General features: G+C 53.9%; 1 protein-coding gene across 12 annotated transcripts in view; it reads left to right on the top strand.

Moving 5' to 3' along the window:
- AGPAT4 (1-acylglycerol-3-phosphate O-acyltransferase 4) overlaps nt 1–22,419 on the top strand; it is a 109,100-nt gene that overhangs the window by 86,122 nt on the left and 559 nt on the right. For 9 of the 12 annotated variants that reach the window (XM_072966143.1, XM_072966135.1, XM_072966140.1 and 6 more), the window contains 6 exons: nt 10,037–10,198; nt 10,412–10,565; nt 14,100–14,202; nt 15,994–16,069; nt 20,344–20,467; nt 20,719–20,917. In XM_072966143.1, the coding sequence (XP_072822244.1) occupies nt 10,037–10,198; nt 10,412–10,565; nt 14,100–14,202; nt 15,994–16,069; nt 20,344–20,467; nt 20,719–20,917 (818 nt within the window). The remainder of the gene's footprint in view (nt 1–10,036; nt 10,199–10,411; nt 10,566–14,099; nt 14,203–15,993; nt 16,070–20,343; nt 20,468–20,718; nt 20,918–22,419) is intronic. The other 3 variants (XM_072966144.1, XM_072966146.1, XM_072966147.1) reach the window with 1 other exon arrangement.

The following is a 22,419-nucleotide window of genomic DNA, read 5'->3' as shown; positions in this document are numbered from 1 at the left end:
GAGGGGGAGGCTTTTGTGGGGTGATGACTATCTCAGCACCCTTTTGCATTTCACTAGCAGAGGCCCTGAGATCCTGGTCACTTTACGTCCAAGAGCGTGAATGCACTGATGGGCGGAAACTGACTAGGCAGAATGGCTGTCCTGCCAACAGCACAGGGGCAGGTCATCTCCAGCCCTGACTTCCTAAATGATCACCATGTTTATTGGATCTCACTTCTTACTCTCAAAACCCAAACAACTAACGTTGTGTGTGAGGGGCATGAGCCTTGGCCTTTGGTCTGGAGGCTGTTCAGGAAGGAGTTCAGGGAGATTTAGGAACTCCACCCAGCTGGGAGTGGGCAGGTCCCCAAACCTTAGCCAGGATGATGCGTCTCCCTTTCTCACTGAAGTCTGAGTTGCCCTACTCAGGGGGCCGTCTGAATGTCTGGATTCTTGCAGAAGTGCTCCCTGGAGCCCCCATGTCCCTGCCAGAAGTGGAGGGAGGCGGGGAGGGGGCAGCAGGTAACCACATCTCCCTACCCCCACCCCAACCCCCCGCCCCAGCACTGGGGAAACAGTCGGGGCTGTGATTGTGGCTGCCTGTACAAGTTCTCATGAAACCACGTGCTGGCGGAGGCTCCAGGAGAGGAGGAAGGAGGGTGTCAGTGACCTTGTGAGTAACCTGGTGTGTGGGGGGTGGCCCAGCTCAGGTGGGAGCACCAGACTGTGTCCTCCGGGGTGGGGAGTGGTGTTCTCCCTACACAGCAGGAGCAGCTTACCATCCACGTGTGTCTCCTGGAGCAGCTGGGGTCCTCCTGGAGGGCGTGACACTGGATGAGATGCCTGGCCCCTTTCCAAAGGGGCCCATTCATTCCTGCCACCCTTGAAAGGGACAAAACAGCCTCTTGTTACATGAATTGTTCAGCAGTACCTTTTGTCTTCATTGACCTTCAAAAAAAAACTCACATGATTTATCTCTTTCTTTAAGTAACACATTGGTGTTGAGAGCCTTCTGGAGTCTGAGGAGGTTACTTTTAGAGAAAGGATACAAGGAAGGTTCTTTACCGGGCATTTTTTCGTCTTTGCACGTAATAGCCCAAGAGGAAGCGAGTTAAAATTGAAGCAAGTGAAATTTGCAGAAATTCTTTTTTTTTTTTGACATTTTATTTCAGCTTTTTTGGGGGGGTAATTAGATTCATTTATCTAATGTACTTGTTTCTTAATGGATGTGCTGGGGAGCTGAGCCCAGCACCTCGTGCTTGCTAAGCACATTCTCTACCACTGAGCTGTGTATACCCTCCCCCCCGAGAAATTCTTGAGAATAGGATTATTAAATGTGAAATCGCACTTAAGGAGAAAGTGATGGGATTCATTTAAAAAGGAAAAAAGGAGGGGATTTCAATCTTTTATAAGCGTTTGCCTCATGTGGTTGTCTGGGGCCTGTTCTCAAGGCCCTGGTTTCCTTGGAGCTGGCGCTGCCTGGCCCAGGCCAGGTGCCAAGGGCTCTGGTGATGGTCTTTGAGGCTCCTCTGTCAGGGGGCCCCTGGAGGGTCCCTGGAGGTCCAGGGGAGGAGCTGGGGCCCCTGGTGAAGATGGGCTGTGCAGAGGCGACTCTGAGCATTTGGGGCAGCTCTGTTTGCAACCCTGTGGGGCAGGATTTCGGTATTTTAACAGCTGGTATGATAACACTGTGATGCTGCCGGCACACTGACTGCTGCCCCAGGGACAGAAATTCCCCAGAAGCTGATGAATGACACTGGGCTGAGGCCTTTGAAGAGCGGAGATGGATTTAGGAGAAGATGGGAGATATAGGGGAAGGGATCATTATGAGGTGAGAGACGGAGGTGCCTGAAGGGAGACTGTGAGTGACGTGACCACTCAGTGAAGATGCAGCCAGTTCCGTGGCCCTGGGCTCTGCAGACCGATTCTTTCCCGTTTGGACTCGGCCAAGCATACGCATCATCAGCCCGTCCACACAGCCTGTCTCACCGGCTGCCCGCTCAAGGCCATTGGGGTGATTTTGGACTTACTAACCCAGATTAGAAAGAAGATGTCATAAAACCCAAGAAAATCATTCTGGAGCTGAGACAAGAACTGAACCCAAACTGTCAATGTTCCGATTTAATTTCTCCAGGACACTGCTGGTCAGTAACACTGCACGTGGTGCTTTCTGTGCAAGAGCCCAAAACCAACATTTCTTCAAGTTTGCTTACAAAAGGAGCACCTTTCTAACTCAGTCTTCTGAAGGAAGAACGCCAGAGCAGATTTGTCGAGAAAAGCTACGCGAACGTTATTTACCATAAACCTCCGTCAGTTGTCACATTCCCCAAAACTGTAGCTTTCCTGTGCTTTGTCTTCAGACATGTAAAACTAAGCAAAAAAGCGGGCGCCCTGAAAGATGAATCTGTGCCGTTTGTGCTCAGGTGTCCAGAACAGGTATTCGTTTCTCCTCAACTTACCCCAGAATTGTTCTCTGACGAGGGTGGCAGGAGACAGAGAGATGTGTAGACAAAAACCTGCAGCCTCCCGGCTCCTGTATTTCCCAGCTCTGTGACCTTATCCGACTTTTCTGAACCTGGGTTAACCTTTCTCATTTCATGCTGTTTGAGGGTTTAATGAATTTAAGTAAAATACTCCGTCAAGTGCCCAAGACAAAGTAGGCGTGCGATAATACCAGTTCCTTGGACCCTCATTCGTTTCCCTTCATTGAACGTTTTCTTGTGAAAAGTGTAAGGTGTGGAGAGTGGAGGTGAGATGGAATGTTCTCTAAGTGGGATTTACCCACCTTTTCTGGTGTCAGATCCCGTGCAGCTGAAATCTCCCACCTCCTTTATGAAATACAGGTAGGGTGGCCTCCACCTTCATCCTGGTTTCGTCACACGCACCTGCCAGGCTCTCTTTGGCTCCAGAGAGATTAGAAGTTTCTACATGTGGAGCTGTGTTGCCTTCCTTCCCAGCAGCTGCACCTGCAGCCGGGGTCTTGTCAGCCCTGCGTGGGTGGGTCCCAGCACCCTAGGTCTGGGGGAGACTCGTCTGCCCCTCCCCATGCTGCCCCATTCATCGGTTAACGGTTAGTCCACAGCCTTGTCCACCTTTCTCTCAGGCACCGGCGGGGCACTGGGAGCGGGCGGGGCCGCAGGTGTTTGCCTCTGAGTGTCCACCAGTTGGGCCAAGCAGGCTGGGATCTGGCCTGACCCAGATGAGGACCCCGGGAGGGTGGGGACAAGGTGACTCCCTTAGAGCCCCGGTGGCTGGGAGAACCACTGGCAAGGACAGGAGTCGGTGGCTCACTGAAGTGCAAATGCTCCTTGAGTTCATAACTGAGTGTATTCCCGGGCATGTTAGGGGCACTTCGCTTTTCAGAGTGTAGCCTAAGTTAGACGCCCCAAGGTCCCCTTTCTTGCTGAACAGACCCTCTGGCTTGTCTTTAACAAGCCAGCGTGGGATCACACTAACGGGCTGTCAGTCAGGAGTGCTCAGGACAGTGACGCCGCTGGCTTCCTCCCTCCCCTTCAGACAACCCTCGGCAAACCCAAGCCTGTGATGTTTGCTCCGGGAGCCAGCTGGCATCCATCGCCCCGCCCATTAACTGCTGCCTCTGTCACGCCCTCTGCTACCTGCTCAGGGCCCTCCGTGCCCCCGTGTTCCTGCGCATTCTTCTGCTGTTCCCTCACCACCCACTGGCTAGAAGGTAGTGGGCATGAGGAAATAGCCCCGTCATCTTCTGCCCACTTCCTGGAAGGCCTTCTGCTCTGTCTCCCGGTCCCAGGGCCGCCCGGAAGGACTCTCAGGCTGGCTATTCGGAACAGAGGCCAGGCAGGGCCGTGAGGATCTGTGCCCAGGAAGGGGGACGGGGCATCCTGCCGGGAATTCCTCTCTCATCGCTTTTATCTGGAGCAATGATCCCATGGACCAGAGTCCGCTGTGACTTAGTCTACACCTAACAACCCTCAGTTTGTCCCCGGATGTCCCTCCTTCCCCACCCCACGTCTGCACTCCTGTCAAACCAAGAGCAGTTTGGGACTTGGCAAGAGGAGACCCGTGGCCTGGGGTCAGTGGGGGATAGATGTTATGAAGAGTCAAAGAGCTGTGAGCTCGACTTTGGTCGTGGACACACGTTTGTTTCCGTCTCCGGGCTGCTTTTGTTCCTGTTTGTTTCATGCGTTTCCCCCGTGACTGTGACTAATTGTGGGACACTGTTCATTTCGCTGTAGGACTCTCTTGAGATTTTTCTGGTCGCCTAGCGTCCCCAGCGTTTTCCTCCTTAGCATCAGAGAAGGGAGAAGTCGGGGAAAGGAATACAGTGTAAGCTGAGTTAGGCCACATAAGTGTTACCCTCGTTTGCACAGATGAGTCTCTCATCTTTTCTCTCTCTCTCTCTCTCTCTCACACACACACACACACGTCACTGCTTTGAGCTCGTCTTATCCTCTGCATTTTACTATGACCCGGGGCTTATACTTCAGAGACATACTCTAGTCTCATCTCCTTTCCTGCACCCATTTATTTTCTCAGGGAGCATGTCTGTTCAACAACTTATTTGCAGAGAAATAACACTGAACTTGCTAGATTTCTGTTCCTCTCTCCCCCTAGGCTCTGAGCACCTTAAGGCCACAGGCAATCACAGCTGTCTGTGTTCCCAGCACCCGCAGAGTCCTGGCACCCAGGAGGTTTTGGACGGCCAGACCGTTTTTGAGGTTAAAGCTCCCATGTCACACATCGTGATAGAGGCTCAGTGTTGGTTGACTGGCTCCTGCGTGGTGATGGGCAGGACAGCTTGGCTGCTCTCCACCAATCTTGAACATTTAGGACCGTGTCTTTAGCTCAGAGTCAGGGAAAAGTTCAGAGGGTTAGGGTGTGGATGTGCTCGCCTGTTTACTATTGAGGCCTCCTTACCTGTTTCAGAGCTCCCCTTGAGATATCCCGTTCAGGTGTTTTATGCATTTAGTAGAAATAAATGACCTTGAGTAAACACAGATGACTACGGGTAATCAGGACAGCAGACCTGCAGGAAGGAAGCCAGGAAGAGATGCAAACAACACCTTGACCGGGGACCATCCTGCTGACTCGTCCCAGCCCCTAACTGTGTTCTCCGCTGGTCCCCATGGAGTGGTTAGAGGAGGTGGGGCATCATGGAAAAGTGACTGAACAGGATGCCCTCCTGGTTCCAATCATCCCACGAAGCCAGCATCAACACTGAACATTTTCATCTTACCGATTGGCAGGTGGCCAGGTTGGAGAAAAACCTGAACTAGAAAGTCTTGATACTGCTCATCTGGCTCTTTTTTTTTTTTTTTTTTTTAACCACAGAGGCTGTGGAGCTAAGAGAAATGAGGCAAAAGCCACATAATCTCAGGTTGGAAGGCACTGGGTCTTAGCGCATCCCTAAGCAGGTCTTTCTAGCACCATGTTGTCTCTGCCCAGGCAGGGCTGACCGGTTGCTGGAGGCGCTGACTTTGGGATTCAGTGGGGCTGTCTGCTTCCCTGAGCAACCGGGTGGTGCTGACTGTGATAATGGGCTGCTTAATTAGATTGACTGGGCAGCTGTGGTAAGAATTCTCAGTGTGCCTGCCTCCCTCCCTCCCTCTCACACGCACACACACACACGCGCACTAGAAAGTTTCATAAGCTGTAACTGCAGGGTGTGATGTGCTGACAGTGACTCCCTGCGGCCACTAGAAGATGGCCGGGTAGCACATTTCAGCCCCTTGCAGTTGCGGATTGATGACTCCACGCTGCCTGGGAACATTTTTTATTTTCTAGATACGCTTGTACCTAGATGGCTCTGCTGATAAATCTAACTCATCAGTAAATCCCCTCAGAGGTACTTTCAAAATAAATCTAGAATCAATGAAACTGGTATGTTTTCTTATACATTGTCTCTTAAAGGCATAACCATCCACCATGGAGCCCGTTGCCTGGCCTGGGGGAGTCATGACGTTGACAGCATATTAAGCTTCCTGTAAGCATATCTGAGTAGTAAGTTTCTGGTCTCGTGGCCATAAATGTGTGACTCCTGTAAATCTAGCGCAGTGCCTGTCAGGGGACGCTCTCAGGAGCACAGCTCTTGTCACTACTGCATCCTGCAGCACGTGGTGAATTAAACGGCACGTTCAGACGCTGTGCCTGTTCTGTGGTGAAAACAGTGGCTCCACGTCATCGAACACCTGTGTGTCCTGTCCTCCACTGGGAGCTTTCGTGTCTGTTTCCATCTGTTACTAGAGCTTTACAGCAACACTTGCAGGTGAGTACGCCGTTCCTCACATACAGCCAGGATTGCTGAGGCTCGTCGGGGAAACACAGCCGACCTGAAGGCCTAGGCCTGACAGTGACATCCAGAATTTGAAGGCTGAACGATGGTGAATTCAGCTCAAAGCAGAAATGTCCCCTGTGCTCCTCTTGCTCATCAAAAACAAATTGGCTGTTTTTGATCCAGAACCTCATGTTCCAGAAGCAAATGGTTGAAAATGTGCTGATGTCAATCGCTTCTTAAAGATGGCATTGTTAGAGGACACTGCAAAATATTTCCATGGTTTTTTAACGCCTTTATTGTGGTACAATTCCTGCACAGCAAACTACATACATTTCAGATGTACGGTGGGATGAATTCTGATAGATGTGCACACCAATGAAACCACCACCACAATCAAGATAGCTCACACTTCCATCATCCCCCAGAGGTGGAAATTTCAAAAAAACAAAAGAAAAATAGGAAAATCTAATAAAATTTGAAAAGCACTTCTACTCTCACTGTACAGCTATAGCTACTGTTACTTTCCTCTGTTTTACCATTTTCCATGTAGTCATAATCAGACTATAAACTCAGCTTTGATTCTACATTTTAAAAAAAAATTAGTATTATATAAAGCATTTCTCCAGCCATTAAATATTCATAGAAAACAAATTTTAGTGGCTCTGAATCAAAGGTTGACAGACTTTGAATGTGATTGTCCAGGTAGTAAATATTTTTGGCTTCATGGACCATATAACCTTGGTGACAGCTTCTCAGCGCAGCTGTTGGAGCATGAAAGCAGCCGGAGGCAATGTGTATGCGAAAGAGAGTTGCTGTGTTCCAATAAAACTTTATTTATAAAAACAGGTGGCACAGCAGATTTGGTCCCGAGCTATACTTTGTACGATGTATGGGATACACTGTAAATCACAGAACCCTTCCACTGGGGTCACTGAAATGGCTTTCAGTGCTCTAAGACCAGGAGACAGTGATGGACAATAGACTCTTGGGGTCACCTCCTTTGCCTGCTCCTACATCCCACAGCACTGTCCAAACTGCCATTTCTTTTTAGCAACAGGTCATCAAAGGCCAACCACCGAGACCCGCTTGGGTCCCATGGGACGGACCCATGAATAGGAAATGCCCCCGAGAGGGCTTCTCCCCAGCAGACAGCCACGCCGGCTGCACGGGACCACTCACCTTCCGGACCCAAGGGCCGCGGCTTCGGAGTGTGTGATCCCCTCTTGGCTATCGAGCAGATCACCGTTTATAACTCCTTCAAATTGCCACCAATTATTTTTGGAATGAGTTCAGGAGTATGTAATTTTTTTTAATAGTCCTAGCCTACCGAGAAAGTCAGTTCAGTTCCTTGGTGAAGATTTTCTGCTTTATTTTCATCTTAAAGGCTGTGAGAAGGGAGGCGGCTGAGACACAGGCATGAGGGAACATGAGAACATCCCTGCTGAAGGAGGAGGAGGGCCGAGGAGAGGTCGAGGGGCCTCCCGCGGACTGGAAGCCACCCGTGGGCACAGGGGGTGGGCTTTTAAATGGCTCCAGTTGGGGGGAGTGGCGATCCGAAGGCAGTTTGTTTTTGTGCTTTTGAGTGACAGGCATTTCCTTCTCGTTTATGACATGAGAAGCAGGAGTCAGGAGAATCAGTCCACCCTTTAAGGACTTGAACCCTATGTTGAAAAAGAAAAGCTGAGTATAGGAAAGGTATTCACAGTCACATGACTGACTGTCACAAAATGAGCCCGAGATGTGCAGAAACCCTGGTTCCAGCAGGGGAGGGCAGAGCTCAGTGGTAGAGCGCGTGCTTAGCGTGCATAAAAGGTCCTTATTTTAAACCCCAGTACTTCCATTAAAAAATAATAATAAATAAATTTTAAAAAAAAACCCAGAAACCCTGATTCCACAGGCTACATGCCTTCCTCCAGGTGGCACAGAGGCCCCGGTGGCCTCAATATTTCTAGGCTGGGGTCTCAGGGTGGCGACATAATAGTCAAAACCGTGACACATCCAGCAACCGTGATGATGGCAGAAACCAGTGGGGCCTCCGGCCTGTCCCCCTTTTCCTCAGGGAGCAAAATCTCCCCAGGATCCTCAGAACATAAGCAGCCCACGGCAGATCTCTGAGTCACGTTGGCCAGGGCTGGGTCATGTGTCCACACTCAGCTAAGGCGTCCAGCGGGCAGCGGGGCTGGGCCAGCATCACTCACGGTCACTCCCGGAGCCTGGACACGTCGCCTTTGGAACTAAACAGAGAGTCTGTAAATGAAAGAAGAGGAGCCAATGGCTGATGGGTCAGGTGACCCTCCGTGTCCAGCCCAGGCCACACACTCATGAACATTTATATGTCCACTAACATTTATCCTGGACTTAAGCCTCTGAACAAACAACCCGGCCTGAATTCTCAGTTTCCCTAGCGGTTGGTCTGTGATTCTGGGTGAGTTCCTTAACATCTCTGAGCCTCAGTTTGATCATCTGTAAAATGGGTGTACCTATTCTTACTGGTTGAAAATTCAATAGAATTTGTGTAGTGTCCCTGTGCCTGGCACACGGCTCCCCCTCCTGCGGAGCAGAGCTGGCACAACCTTGACCGCTTGCTGACCAGTGTGGCAGCTCCTCGTCAGTGGCTCCCTGAGTCTGGGGACTGCCTCATCCCTCACCCAGGGGTCTGGGCTCACCTCGTCCTGACCTCCAGGGTCTCGCCTCTGGGTCCTCTAGGGCAAGTCCCCAGATTGGTGGCTTGGTTTTCTTTGAGGGAATTTGCATGTGGGAGAAACAAAACCGAAACCCATCAAAACATGGAGAGGCTGCACCTGAATGGTTATCTGTGCTTTTTCTTCTCCCCATGGGAAAGATGTTTGTTGTTTTCTTAGGGTAAAGAGAGCCAGCGGCTGTTCACACCTTCCTCTGGTCTGTGTGGGTGGGTGGGGGGTGTGGCTTCTTGGGTGTCGCAGGAGTGACAGGGGAGAGATGAGTCAGGGCCTGGCTGAAGTATCTCTCTTCTCGCTTCGGGCCTCGCGGGTGCAAAGGCGTAACCAGACACTTGTCACCAGGAACACAGCTAAGACCCCCGCCTGTCCACGTCACTGCCACCATCCTCTGTGCCATTGATGGATGACGGCTATTTCAAGGAGCATCTTGGCCAGTTCCAAAATTAGGGGTGAAAAATAGGACTCAATCCAGGAGATCAAAAGCTGTTCCTGTGTCTCCCCTGCCCCCTGTGCCCCCTGGGTTCCTGGTCTTCCCCAGCCCGGTAGGGACCTGAGCCACTTGCAGCCTTGGGGACGAGCTGGCCAGGGGATGGGTGGAGTGGTCCCAGCACATCTGCTGATCTGAGTTTACCTCTCTTCTTTGCCACTTCCCAGCCATCCTCTGGGCCACACTTATAGTCTTTAAGGAGGGTAGCATCTGGTCCGCCCGCCTACAGAGCCAGCAGGTTGGCTGAGGGCTGAGTGAGGTCAGTGATAGCATGATGGGCTGAGCAAGCGCATTGTGCACCCGTGTGAGCTGATGGGGGATGACACAGCCTCCCCGCCACCCTCGGCTGTCCCACCTGCTCCTGGTGCCTGCCTAGACGCCCACCCTCCCCATGGAGAGCCAGCCCCCTGGCTCCCCCTCCTGTGGATCAGAGTTGGCAAAACCTTGACCTCTTGCTGACCAGTGAGGCAGCTCCAGGTCAGTGGCTCCCTGACCCCTGAGTCCGGGGACTGCCTGCTTGGGCCTAGAGTGTGTGTTCACTCCTTCTAGATCTCCGGCAGCCACGGGGAAAGGCCCCTGCCCCCGCTCACGGATGCCCTGGGTCCCCCTCTGTTTCAGGGCTCCAAAGTCCTGGCCAAGAAGGAGCTGGCCTACGTCCCCATCATCGGCTGGATGTGGTACTTCACCGAGATGGTCTTCTGCACGCGCAAGTGGGAGCAAGACCGCAAGACTGTCTCCAAGAGCCTGCTGCACCTGCGGGATTACCCTGAGAAGTACTTCGTAAGTGCGGCCCCATCCAGGCCTGGCCTCCCACCTGCACAGCCCGGTGACCCCGAGCTCCCCCTGCCCCAACCTTCCCTTCCAGCCACGGGTGCAGAGGTCCCTGTCTCACACACACACACACACACACACACACACACACACACACACCCCTCTGCTTCCTAAGCCTCCTCAGATGTGAACCCTTTCTCTCCGGCCACCTGTCCCTTCCAGTTCCTGATCCACTGTGAGGGCACCCGGTTCACGGAGAAGAAGCACCAGATCAGCATGCAGGTGGCCCAGGCCAAGGGGCTGCCCAGCCTGAAGCACCACCTGCTGCCTCGCACCAAGGGCTTCGCCGTCACCGTGAGGAGTTTGAGAAATGTAGGTAAGGACGACCCCGTGTCCCCCTCCCTGCGGGGAGGGGAGCCCAGCCCCAGGACCCACAGGAATAGCCTTTCCCCTGGCAGGTCCCCCAGCTGACCATGGCGAGCAGGCTGGAGGGAAGCCAGGGACACAGGCTGGCACCACACCCAGCTGGCCAGGGTCTGGGCGCCCGGCATTGGAGGAGTGGCCCCTGCCTGCACGAGCGCGCACACACCACGTGCACGCAGACACCACAAACACACGCTGACATGCATGCTGAGCCAACACTGCCCTCTGCTGCTCGGCGCAGGTACTGCAGGGCTGTGGTTAGCCCAGGTATCTGTTGTTTTGCTTTGTTTGACATTTCTTGCCCATCTCTTGCCCCCCCCCCCGCCTCCAGCCAATGAGCTCTGTGACCTTGTTGTCTGTCTGGCTGGCCCTGAATCTGAAGCCCCAAGTTACCATAGGTGAGAATGAGAAGCAAGTAGCAACAAAAACAACTTGTTTCCAGTATTTTGTCTTCGTCTCTTCAGTTTGGAAACGCTGTGCTCTTCACTCTCTGGCCCTGCAGCTGCCTGAAGCCCACTGCCCTTGTCCCTCGTCTCCAGGGTGGTGGGGCGGGTGGAGCTCAGGGCCCATGGGCCTCTACATGTCCCCGGTGCCGGCTGTGCGCCAGCCGAGGCTGACATCCTGCAGGGAGAGTGCAGGCTGCCAAACGTGGTCTCTGGGCGCCCAGCTCCACCCTCTGCCTGCCTGTCTGTGTTGGGGATTTGGGTGGGGTGATGCGGGCGTGGACGGCGCCCTGTCTGCGGTGCTGTCAGCACGCCTGGGGGCGGCAGGACCACCGGGAGCTTTGTGAACACGCAGACCTGGCCACCCCGGCTCCTGCGGATGGAGTCTGACTTTAACACGTGCAGAGCCTGCAGGCCCGTGACTGCTCCGGGCAACTCTGATTTCTCTCCGTGCAGATTCTTCCTCTGCTTCCTTCCTGCCCCTCCATCCCCGGGCTGCTCCTTACTGTCCTCGTGCTGCCTGCATCACCACCTCTAATCCTCACAGCACCGGGGGCAGAGGAAAGGTCAGAGGGTCCTGGAGACCCAGGAGCCTGCAGAACCAAGGTCCTGCCAGGCGTGGCCGCCTCCATGCTCTGTCTGCCCTGCCCAGGCCTCCCAAAGGAACCGGGCCACAGAGGGCCACCAGCTGTCTGTCTGCAGGCCTGTCTGTCTCTGGATTCACCCCAAAGACTAGAACCTGCCTGTCAGTGAGCTCCCTGCCGCCCCACACCTGACCCCAGCAACCAGGACAAGGATGCCCACCTGCTGCTCCTCCAACCTCCGAGACACAGCTGTGAGCAGCCGCGCCACCCAGCGGAGCCAGGTGCTCAGGAGGCCTGGTGGCGGGCCTGGCTCCTCCGCTCACCGGCTGTGCTACCCAGGGCAAGTCACCTCCCCTCTCGGATGGATCCTAAGTTTGCTTTTCTGTAAAACCTCTTAGGGTTGCAAGTAGGCTTCAGTGAGAACTCTGGGACAGACTCAGCGTCAGGCGTGGCACGTAATGAACACCTGATCACACGGTGGGCTGTGGTCAAGGGTCGCCTCCTGACCCTGTGCCCCTCACCTTCTCTTCCAGGTGAGGGTGGCCAGCGTCCAGTTCTGCTTTTCCCCGTCTGGGTTTGACCAGTGAGACCCCCTGACTGAGCTTTGCCTACGGGCCGAAGGGGCAAGGCTGCCCAGCTCTGCAGACTGTCCCAGCCTCCGAATCATAACCATAATCATAGTTGTAACAGCAGGGCACTTCTGACTCGCCCGGCGGTGAAAGCACCTCACAGATAGCCCAGCCTAAGTGTGTGCCTACCAGAAGCACTGAAGGAAACTTTTTTTTTTACTTCCAATTTAGAGATGAGGAAGTTGGGGCTGGGCGATGAGGAACCTCTTTCCAGGGACTCTGCTAGCACACGGCAGGCTGGGGTCCCATCCAGGCTGCGGGCTGGTGGGGGGCTTCTGTCCCTCTCGGGCTCTGCAGGCACATGGCTCCAGTGCCTGGCCCGCTCCTGTCACTTCAAGACCTTGGGATTTTTCTGGAAAAGGAGGCAACTGTGCAAATTCAGGGTGTTTGCCCGGGTGCCCCTGGGGCTGTCCCCCATCCTTGATTCACTGAAGTCACCCTCACCACTGTTGCAAGCGTTAGGCCCCCACGTAAGAATGGCCAGCAAGACCCACTGAAGACTCGAGCTCTGCCCTCTCCTGCTCCCAAACCTGCGACCCCACAGCCGAACCCCACGCGGCCTGGACACCTTTCACTCTGTGTCACCATATGCTCCACAAGGCTGGACGGTGTATCACCTTGAAGGTTATTCTCCACCAGCTGGAAGACAGGAGAGCAGGCTCGGGTCCCTGGGGCGACGGGGTGGGAGCTATGGGCCGGCTCTCCTGCCCATCAGTGGGACCCTCTCCCCTTGACTGAGACGCTCGAGCTGCTAGAACAGCCCCTGGAGAGCCCACATGGTGGTCAGGCAGCAGGTAGAAGAAAATGGATGGTGGCTTTTGAATCCTGAATCGTGAGTCTTCCCCCTCTTCCCAGCCAGACCAGATGGCTCTCCATCCTCTGCCACCACGCTCGCGCTGTGGGCAGCAACAGCAGGTCTCCGAAGCTCTCAGTAAAGTCTCAGGAGCACAAGCCCTGTGCCAGGCCCTTTGGGCAGTGCTGATGTCACCGGGAGTCCACTTCTCCGGGAGAACCAGGCTCCAGGAGGCTGACAGGTTGTCCGAGAGGAGATCCCACATCTGGGAAACGGTGGCCTTGGGATCCGCACCCGGACTGACTCCAAAACTCCGGTTCTTTCTGTCCAGCCCCGTCTTCCTGACGCTGTCCCCACTCCCATGTCTGCCCTGCTCCTCCATCCTCATTCCTTCACGCGTCCTCCTGTCCTGCCGTCCAGGAAGCACTCATCGAGCCTGGCCAGGTCCTGGGGCTGCAGCAGTGACGTCTGACGTACTTCCCACACGCTGACAGGGTCGCTCACCGTTTGATGGATGGATTAAAGTCACAGATTCTTGCTTATTTCTCCGCCATGTTTCAACTGACTATCGTTCAGTTCCTCGGGAGTTTTCCAGTTATCTTATTCAAGTTTTGATAACTATCTTAGTTTTTAGGGAAAGAGAGTGCATGGGATGGTTATGTTGCCCTAACTCAGACACATCCTTAGATAGTATTCTTTGCGTTGATTTGTCTTACCAGTGATCCTTGTTTAAATATTGGCACCTGTTGTAGACTTCTGGCTGGGACACTGCAGTATCGCTTTAAACTGATCTGACCTCCGTGATAATTCTGTTTTCCGTTACTAAGTTACAGTGCGCTTTTCTGGTGACAGGATGTGGTGTGTGCTAATGCAGAACATTTGGACGGTGTAGAAAAAGCATGAAGAGTAAGCCCATAGCCCCTTCATCCCAGGATAATCAGCTAGCAATGTGATAACTGTTTTCCAGTGTGTGTATCTGCAAAATGAAACTGGGTTCGCACGCTCTATACTGCCTTGTATTTGTTTTATTTTTTATAGTTTCAGCTGTATATGACTGTACACTCAATTTCAGAAATAATGAAAATCCAACACTGCTGGGAGTCCTCAATGGAAAGAAATACCACGCAGATTTATACGTTAGGTAAGTTGGCTCCATCTCCTTTCCAGAAGATAGCGTGCCCGTCCCAAATACATCACAAACGACCCGCAGCCCTTCTTGCGGGGAAAGCTATGAATATTTTCTGGTCGGCAGTCTATGCTGACTCGAACATGTCCACAGTCGTGTTTATGTTAAGAGAGACCTGTGCGCCGTTGTAAGTCATTCGGTGACGCCTCTGGTCTGCCTGGCCACTTCCTGAGTCTCCCACAGATTCATTCTCATCAAAGAGCTCCGACAAACAAAAAGACAGTATTTTATAGTCATTTTTGAACTGAGTGTGAGAATTGATTTTATCGACCCCTTTTCTTGGAGGACGTGTTTACTCCCCAGAAATATACACAGAGAAAAGCCTGTGTTTATAGTTTGCAGAGAGGCCTGGAAGCCAGTGGAGAACATTTTAGCATTTCACGTGTTATATTCCAAGCTGTTATTTTATTGAAAACATTTCACAAGCTATTAGGCAAACTAGATATGCCTCTTGATCAACTTATCAATGGGTCTGACCCTAGTCTTCTGCAAGGTCATCGAGGTCAGGGGGAATCAGCTAGGAGGCCCTGCAGACAGGGCAACAATGGTGATTCACGCACTGAAACCCGACCTGGAGGCTTGGGGAAGGCGCTGGCTTCCCAGGGGGCAGACTGTCTCCCTGAAGCCAGACCAGGATGACCTGAAGTGCCCCTTACTGGAGACGAGCTGAGATTCTAGGATGTTCTGACTCCAGGCAGACCTCATTTTATTGCACTCTGCAGATACCGCATTTTTTTTCACTAATTGAATGTTCGTGGCAACCCTGCCTTGAGCAGATCTGTCCACGCCATTTTTCCAACAGCATTTGCTCACTTCATGTCTCTGTGACACGTTTTGGTAATTCTCACTCTATTTTAACCTTTTTCATTATTATTATATCTGTGATCTTTGATGTCACTGTTGCAAAAAAGATTATGACTCACTGAAGTGCAGATGATGGTCAGCATTTTTTAGCAATAAAGTGTTTCTAGCTGAGGTATGTACATTGTTTTTTAGACATAATGCTACTTGTACATTTACTAGGCCACAGTGTAGCATCAACATAAACTTTATGGGAAACCCAAAACAGTGTGACTCGCTTTACTGTGGTGGTCTGGAGCCGAACCCACAATATCTCTGCGTCTGCCTGTATTTTTTAAAAGACGTCACAGATGTTAAATTACCACGCAGCACAATGAAGATTAAAGCTTGAACCTCTCGGAGAGATGTACTGGGGGACTGACAGCCTCAGTCAAATAGCTTATGACCTGGAAACAAAGCTGGCTCCCCCTGAGAACAGGAAAGAACCATGGCCACTCCTGTTTTCTTCTCTCACGGTGCGGTCGACAGCGGCCTTGGGCCTCACTCAGAAGGCCGGAGACCACCCGCCTTCCCAGAAGCCCTCTCCTAGAAGTAAAGGGAGGTTCTGTCCCCTCGGCTCCTGTGACACCCGACAGGGGCTCCACGCAGCGGCCAGCTGGGCCCGAGGGGCCTGGGGAGGCCCTGAGCTGTGTGTGTAAGATCATTTTACCTGCACAAGGCTGTTCCTCGAGTGATGGTAACGCTCCCTCGTGGGCCGTGACTGCAGTCGGGCCTGCGTTCCCCGGATACAGATGAGGATCCCCCCGCCCGCCCTTTTCGTCAGTTAGATCACCCTCTTCACTCCCCCGCCATCTGGGCGACCTAGGACGGCAGGCGTTGTGCTGGGAGGCGTGTTCGGGGCGCCTGGTGGGGGCTCCTCCTTGCCAGCTGCCCTCTGCTTTGCAGGCGCATCCCTTTAGAAGAAGTCCCGGAGGACGAGGCCGAGTGCTCAGCCTGGCTGCACAAACTCTACCAGGAGAAGGTCAGTGCGGTGGGCGGCGGGCGGCACCCCCGGCCCTGCTCCTGGCCGCAGCCGTGGGTGCCCTGGGGCCGCGGGGGTTGACAGCGGAGGCAAGACCCTTCCCACTGGGTGACAGCTCCAACCGGAGGGTACGACCCAGAGCCGATGCTCTACTGGGCAAGAGGGAAAAGAACGTCGCAAAATATTTTCAAAGGGGGCCTCACAGAAAGAATGGAGTAGCGTACGGGTGTAGTGGATCAAAGATGAACAAAAGGCCCTGGTCTGTCTTCCCGCCGCTGGTCTGAAGGCAAGACATTCCTGTGGTGTGGGGGTGTCTTTACCAGTGGTGGCTTCCGGGTCCACAATTCGGTTGCCTGTCTGGTCGTCAAACGTCACCAGCATAAGCAGGACGAAGGCGCACAGGGGTGCGCCTCACCTTGGCTGGTCAGCTCTGCAGTGCCGCCCACCTGTCCTGTCCCACCCCGCCGACCCCTGTCCGCCATCCAGCCCCCACCCCAGCCCCCACCCCCCACACTCTCTCCTTCCTCTGAGGGCCCCGTCTTTCAGTGGCTTCTCTCCTCAAAGACGTGCAGGGCAGAGGGAGCCTAATCATCGCTCGAACTGCTTAATCTTACGAAGGAGAAAAGTTGAGCTTCTCCCTGGTGACGAAGGCACGTTTAGGACCAGGTCTCACTGACCAGGAAGAACCTCCTGATTCTGATCCATCATACATTTTAAACCCAAACCAGCTCGCCACCTGGAAGCAAACACATCCCATACATAGGCTTCAGGTGTCCTTCCACCCTGTTCCACAAAGACAGACTGGCGGACACTGCGTCTTTTTCGCCCCATTGCTCAAGAGTTACTCAGAACCTCATGGCGGCCTGCGCTCCAGCTGAATAAGAATTTTCATCCGACCCTGGAGAATGTGTTAGGATTTCGGTCCCAAAGACTCCCAAATTTCCCCCATCAAATTAAGCAGAGCTGCTCTTATAAATAGGTTCAGTTTTTTGGAACCAACATCCTTGGATTCTCTTAGCAAGAAGTTGCTCCTGTGTTCCCAAGGAAGTGATTTTCCTATGATGCCTTTAAGGCCCTGCTCTCCCAAGCCTGCCCTTTTGGTGTCTTTCCTGGATGGCTTACGGGCAAAGCTCTCTGGTGTCCTCTTACGAATGGTAAAGAGGGACAGGTTGACCTGTCACCAGAGCATGACACTGTGTGGACTCCTGGGCCTCAGCCTTGGACAGTCTTACTCAGGTTTGAGGGGAACCTGGAAAAGGTGTGTTTCTAGGATGCTGCTGCTGACATGGGTGGTCTGAGGACCCGTGATGGAAGTGCCCTGCCTGGTGCTTTTTAACAAGAAGATTCTGAGTTTCTGAGGTTCTGTGCTAATGCAGGCCTGGGCCCTCTGAGAAACACAAAACATAAGAAGTTCTTCCTTTCTGTGTTCCTACACGAGGCAGCATTTTCCTTGTGCGGTTTTCTGGTTTAATCATTTAGCACTAGAAAAAAGTGCTGTTGTTTGTAAGAAGAAAAACGTGCTAAGAAAAGGCCCAAAGCAGTGAATCCCTTTGTAAAGAGCCGCACAAACAAATCTACAACAAACGTGGCCCCAGACCCAGCAACTCGAAGGAGGCGCTTCTCCATCTGCAGCTTCTCCGATGGAGAAGCCACATGGGCCTTTATCCTTCATGTCACAGTCTCTGGATTTCCATCGAAACCGGGTCTGCGCTAAGGGGCAGTGCTCAGTTGGGAAGGGGTTCTGGAAAGGGTTCACAGCTCTCGCGCTAGCGCTGAGGAAATGAAGGTCCAGAGAACAAGGGAACGGCCCCCACCTTCCAGCTCACTTATCAAAGCCGGGGCTGGAGCCGGTCCTTTCCCCGTGGAAGGCTGGGACCTCAGCCCACACTCCGTGTCATGAGTAGGCCTTGGAGGGTGGCCGTTTCCCTTGAGGGGCAGCCATTGATCAGTGGTCAGTGGGGCCTCCAAGAGGAGGCGTGACGATGTCAGGGAGCCGCGTGCATCCTGGGCTTTCTGCGTCGGCCCCGTTTTCTCAGGAGCGCGTGGGTCTGGGCTTGGCATGGCCCCGCCACGCCGGTCAAAGGGGGCTCCCTTTTAATCATCACCTTTCTGATGTATGGCAGTGAAAGGCAGTTCTGCTGACTCCAGGTTTGGGATTTGGGAGCTGCAGTTCGCAGACTTTTCAAGTTCCTGGGCAAGAAAAGTTTCTGCAAAATGTGGAAGTGGGCAGTGGGCAGTCCAGCAGGGACTTGCATAAAAGGAAGTCCACTCTCTGAAAGCGGGAGGGTGTCAGCTGTGAGAACAGGGCCATCCTTTCAGTGGGACAAATCTAGCACTTAGGAAACACACAGTGTATATTATATGCCAGCATTTGGGACCCCACCAGCTCTGGGGTGTGGCCTCAGCCCCTTGTGCTCTGTCTGGACGCGCAGCTCCCAGATGACCTCCGTCTCAGGATGATGTATGATCCCAGACCCTCCTCCCCCCAGAGCCATCAAGGTTTCTCAACTGTGTGGTCTGGACAAATTCTAACTTTCCATTTCTAACTTCAAGTACTTCCATGGGTTATCATTTGAAGTTTGCTGAAGGGATTAACAATTAGCCATTTGTGGTGTAAATTAAGATGTGAGTGAAAGAAGCAATCTTCTGAGCTGTCCTGTGGGTGTACCCAGGGTCCCCGAGGCCAGAGTACTGGCCTTCAGGGATCAGAATGAAGGGGCTTTCAAGCTGATGATGGTTTTTTATCTTATACTGAGGGCAACACTCTTTGCAAGGGTGGTGGGCTTGGCCCCGAGGCATAGTCTTTTGTGACTATGGCCTTCAGGGATCAGAATGAAGGGGCTTTCAAGCTGATGATGGTTTTTTATCTTATACTGAGGGCAACACTCTTTGCAAGGGTGGTGGGCTTGGCCCCGAGGCATAGTCTTTTGTGAAGGACACAGCCCCAAGCATACTGCCTGTGTGTCAGGCTGAGCCCTCGGAGTGCTGTTCCCAGAGGCCATCTCCCCCTGCCTGCACTTGCTTACAAAGAGGCACCAGCTCTTTCTCTCTGCCTACCCTCCTTTCTTTTTCCTCTCCTTTTCTTCCTTTTCTACCCGCAGGGTCATAAGAGAAACTTTATTTTGCTGGGTCGAACGCTGGGCAAGCCCAGCCAATCCAGCTGTACGTGGGTCCCCCAGCCCGGGTGTCCTCCTGCACACAGTGTGGGCTCCGGGCTCTTGTCCTCTGTCAGCAGGATCTCCTGCTCCTGTAGACTTTGGGTTGTTTCATTCTAGGAACAAATCAAGTCTCTTTTCATGAAATACAGTGCCCGGCTCCAGTGCCACAGGATGGTAACGCACGGAGACCAAAAATGGAAGCACCATTAACAGGTCCTCCCCCTGCTGGGTGGACTTTATTAAGAAACAACACAGCCCAGAGAGTCCACAAACATTCTGCAGCGGGAGCTGACATCTGGCCCTGAGCCAGGCACCTGTGTCCCACCCAGCCAAGTCACAGAGTCCCAGGGACGAAGCCCGGGAGGCCAGCAAGAGCCCTAGTGGCCGCCCCGTCACTGCGGAGCGGTGGAGGTCTTGCTGAGGTTTAGTTTTCTAAACAAACCAGAGAGAAAGAAGACTGGAGTGAATACAAAATTCTGAATCCTGCTGACTCTTAGAAAAGGGAGTGCTTTTCTCTTGTGAGAGGTACAGATAAAAGATCTTGCCTTAATCAAGTCTTCCTGGGAAACGAGACAGAAGCAGCACCATCAGCGCCCCACTGTAACCTGACAATAGAGAACCACCATCAAGGCTACTGAGGAAAAGAATTCAGAAGAAAACTTGCCCATATTTTAAACGGGCGAATTTTATGATATGTAAATGACACCCCAATAAGGCAGTTTTTTTTTTTAAGGCACTGAAGTATCTCCTGTCTCAGTCCAATCAGGCTTCTACAACAAATGCCACAGGCTGGGTGGCTTACAAACAACAGAAATTTATTTCTTGTGGTTCTGGAGCTTGATGGTCAGGAGTCCGAGATGGGGGTGCCAGCCCTTTCAGGTTCTGGTCCGCCTCGTCCAGGCTGCTGTGTCCTCATGCAATGGAAGGGGGGGCAGAGCTTCCCCCGGTGCCCCCAGAGTGGAGGCAGAGTGGAAGGAGAGAAGTGGAGCTGGACTGGGGGTGCCGCAGGGGAGAGCCCCTGAACCCTGGGAAGGGCCAGAGGTTCTCCTCCCAAAATGGCCCATTTGCAGACTTACAATCACGACCCCGAGGGTCAAAAAAGCGTTTTTTATTCAGCACATCCTGATTGTTACTATTCAGTACATCCTGATTGGGAGAGAAGAAAAGTATGATCTACTTGAGACATGTCTATCTCGCGTTGTTAAAAGCGGAAATGAAGCACCTGAGCTAGAAGTTTCTGGTATGTGGGAGCGCTGGGCCACACCGGGGAGGACCCGCTTTGCTGGGCGTGCGCGGCGCCGGCCCAGGACGGGCAAGAGGCGGGAGGCCGCCCTGGTCTGACCGGTCTCAGAAGCTCCCGGTCCCGCGGGGCCGCCCGCGGTCCCAGCCGCGGGTCCCCGGGGACGCGGTCGGGGACGCGGTCAGAGCGGGCGGGGCGCGGGCTCGGCGGGCAGGGGACGGCCGGGCGTCAGGCGGCCTCTCTGCCCGCAGGACGCCTTCCAGGAGGAGTACGCCCGCACCGGCACCTTCCCCGAGACGCCCATGGTGCCCCCGCGCAGGCCCTGGACGCTCGTCAACTGGCTCTTCTGGGCCTCGCTGCTGCTCTACCCGTTCTTCCGCTTCCTGGTCAACATGGTCAGCAGCGGCTCCTCGCTGACGCTGGCCGGCGTCGTCCTGCTCTTCTTCGTGGGTGAGTCCGGCCGGGGGTGGGGGCAGGGGGCCTGCGCAGATCCTGCAGCTCGACAGGCGGGGAGAAGCCAGGTCCGCAGGGAATCCTCTGCCCGGGCGGGGCTCCTCGCCCCCGGGGCCCAGCGGTGCTGCGGGCACCCCTCGGGGGACGGGCACCCCTCCGGGGATGGGCTCCCGCTTCCCTGGGCTCGGGGAAGACCACTTCCTGGGGTCCAGCAGGAACTGACAAAGGCTCTGCCATTCAGAGCGCCCCTTTGGGGCAGCGTAGGTGCCTCTCCTCGGTTGCCACGTGTAGGGACATGGAATGGAGGTACCGGGTAACCCAGTGTTTTCACTCATCCACGTGGGCTTTATCTGACCAGTATGTGGTTTCAGGTGACTGCCATTTCTTCCTAGCCCCAGGCTTGCCTGCACTTGTTCTTGAAGTGGGGCCACCGGGTGCCACTGCACACAGCCGGCCTGCGGCAGCGCTGGCCAGGTGTGCGGGGACCTGCACTTGCCAGACCCCAGGTGGGATGGGGATGGACCCAGCCTTTCTGCTTGTAGGAGTAACAGAAAAGTAAACACTCAGGCTCTGGAGGAAGCTGGGCTCCTTCAGATAAAGGCTGAGGAAGGGCCGCCCCGATGTGTGGTGAGCAGAGGGCCCAGCACTGTCCCTGAGAGACATGGGGTGTCTCCAGCTTTGGAGGAACCCACTGCTCTTGTCTCCCCAGGGCTTCGCCACCGTGAGCCCAGCCTTGCTACACTTTGCCCTTGATTGCTCTGTCTTGTTCCTCCCACAAGCCTTCCGGCACTGGCATCTGTGGTTCACTCTACAGTATCATCAGCTCCGCTGCACAGAAGTTCTAACGCGGGGACGAGGGCTCATGCCCTGGCCTGTTTGGAGTTGGCCCCAGGCTGCAAGTGGCCCGTTTGTAACTGACCCAGGGTCTGTGTGTGCCTTGTACCTTGGGTGGACTCCGCCGGCTTCGTGTCTGATGTTTCACAGACTCGATGCTCACACTATAGATGTGCACGTCACGACCGGGGGAGGGATTCAGCCACTACCATCTGTCCACGCTTACACACACTGTAAACGGACTGTGCTGCCGGGCCCTGTGTTCAGTGCTCAGCTCGTCAAGGCGATTAAGACGTGGTCCCCACACCCAGGGAGCTCACCGAGTTCGTCCTCTCCAGAGGGAAGGCTTTAACTGCTGCCTCTGAGTTTTATACCCGGTCTGCCGGCTTCCTAGTGGTTAAACCAGGCTCTCAGGTGCGTCCTGCACTTTCTCTATTTGGGCCAAACCCCGCTGTTGGAGAAGAGGCTTTCCATGGAGGCAAGGACTTTGCTCGTCTGCTGCTCCAATATTCACACCAAAAGCAGAGTTGGGACGTGGGGCGCTGCATTCTCCAGGTGCTGGTGTGTCCTTCCCTGAGCTTTGCTGAAGGGTGCCTGTGACTGCACTGAATTCACCACAGAATCCTCTTTGCCTTAGGGATCGGCACAGGAAGCAGAGGAATTCT

This window comes from Vicugna pacos, chromosome 8 (genome assembly GCF_048564905.1).
Source record: "Vicugna pacos chromosome 8, VicPac4, whole genome shotgun sequence".
Classification (NCBI taxonomy): domain Eukaryota; kingdom Metazoa; phylum Chordata; class Mammalia; order Artiodactyla; family Camelidae; genus Vicugna; species Vicugna pacos.
Note: the sequence above shows the minus strand (reverse complement) of the source record. Positions and strands in the feature narration are given on the sequence as shown.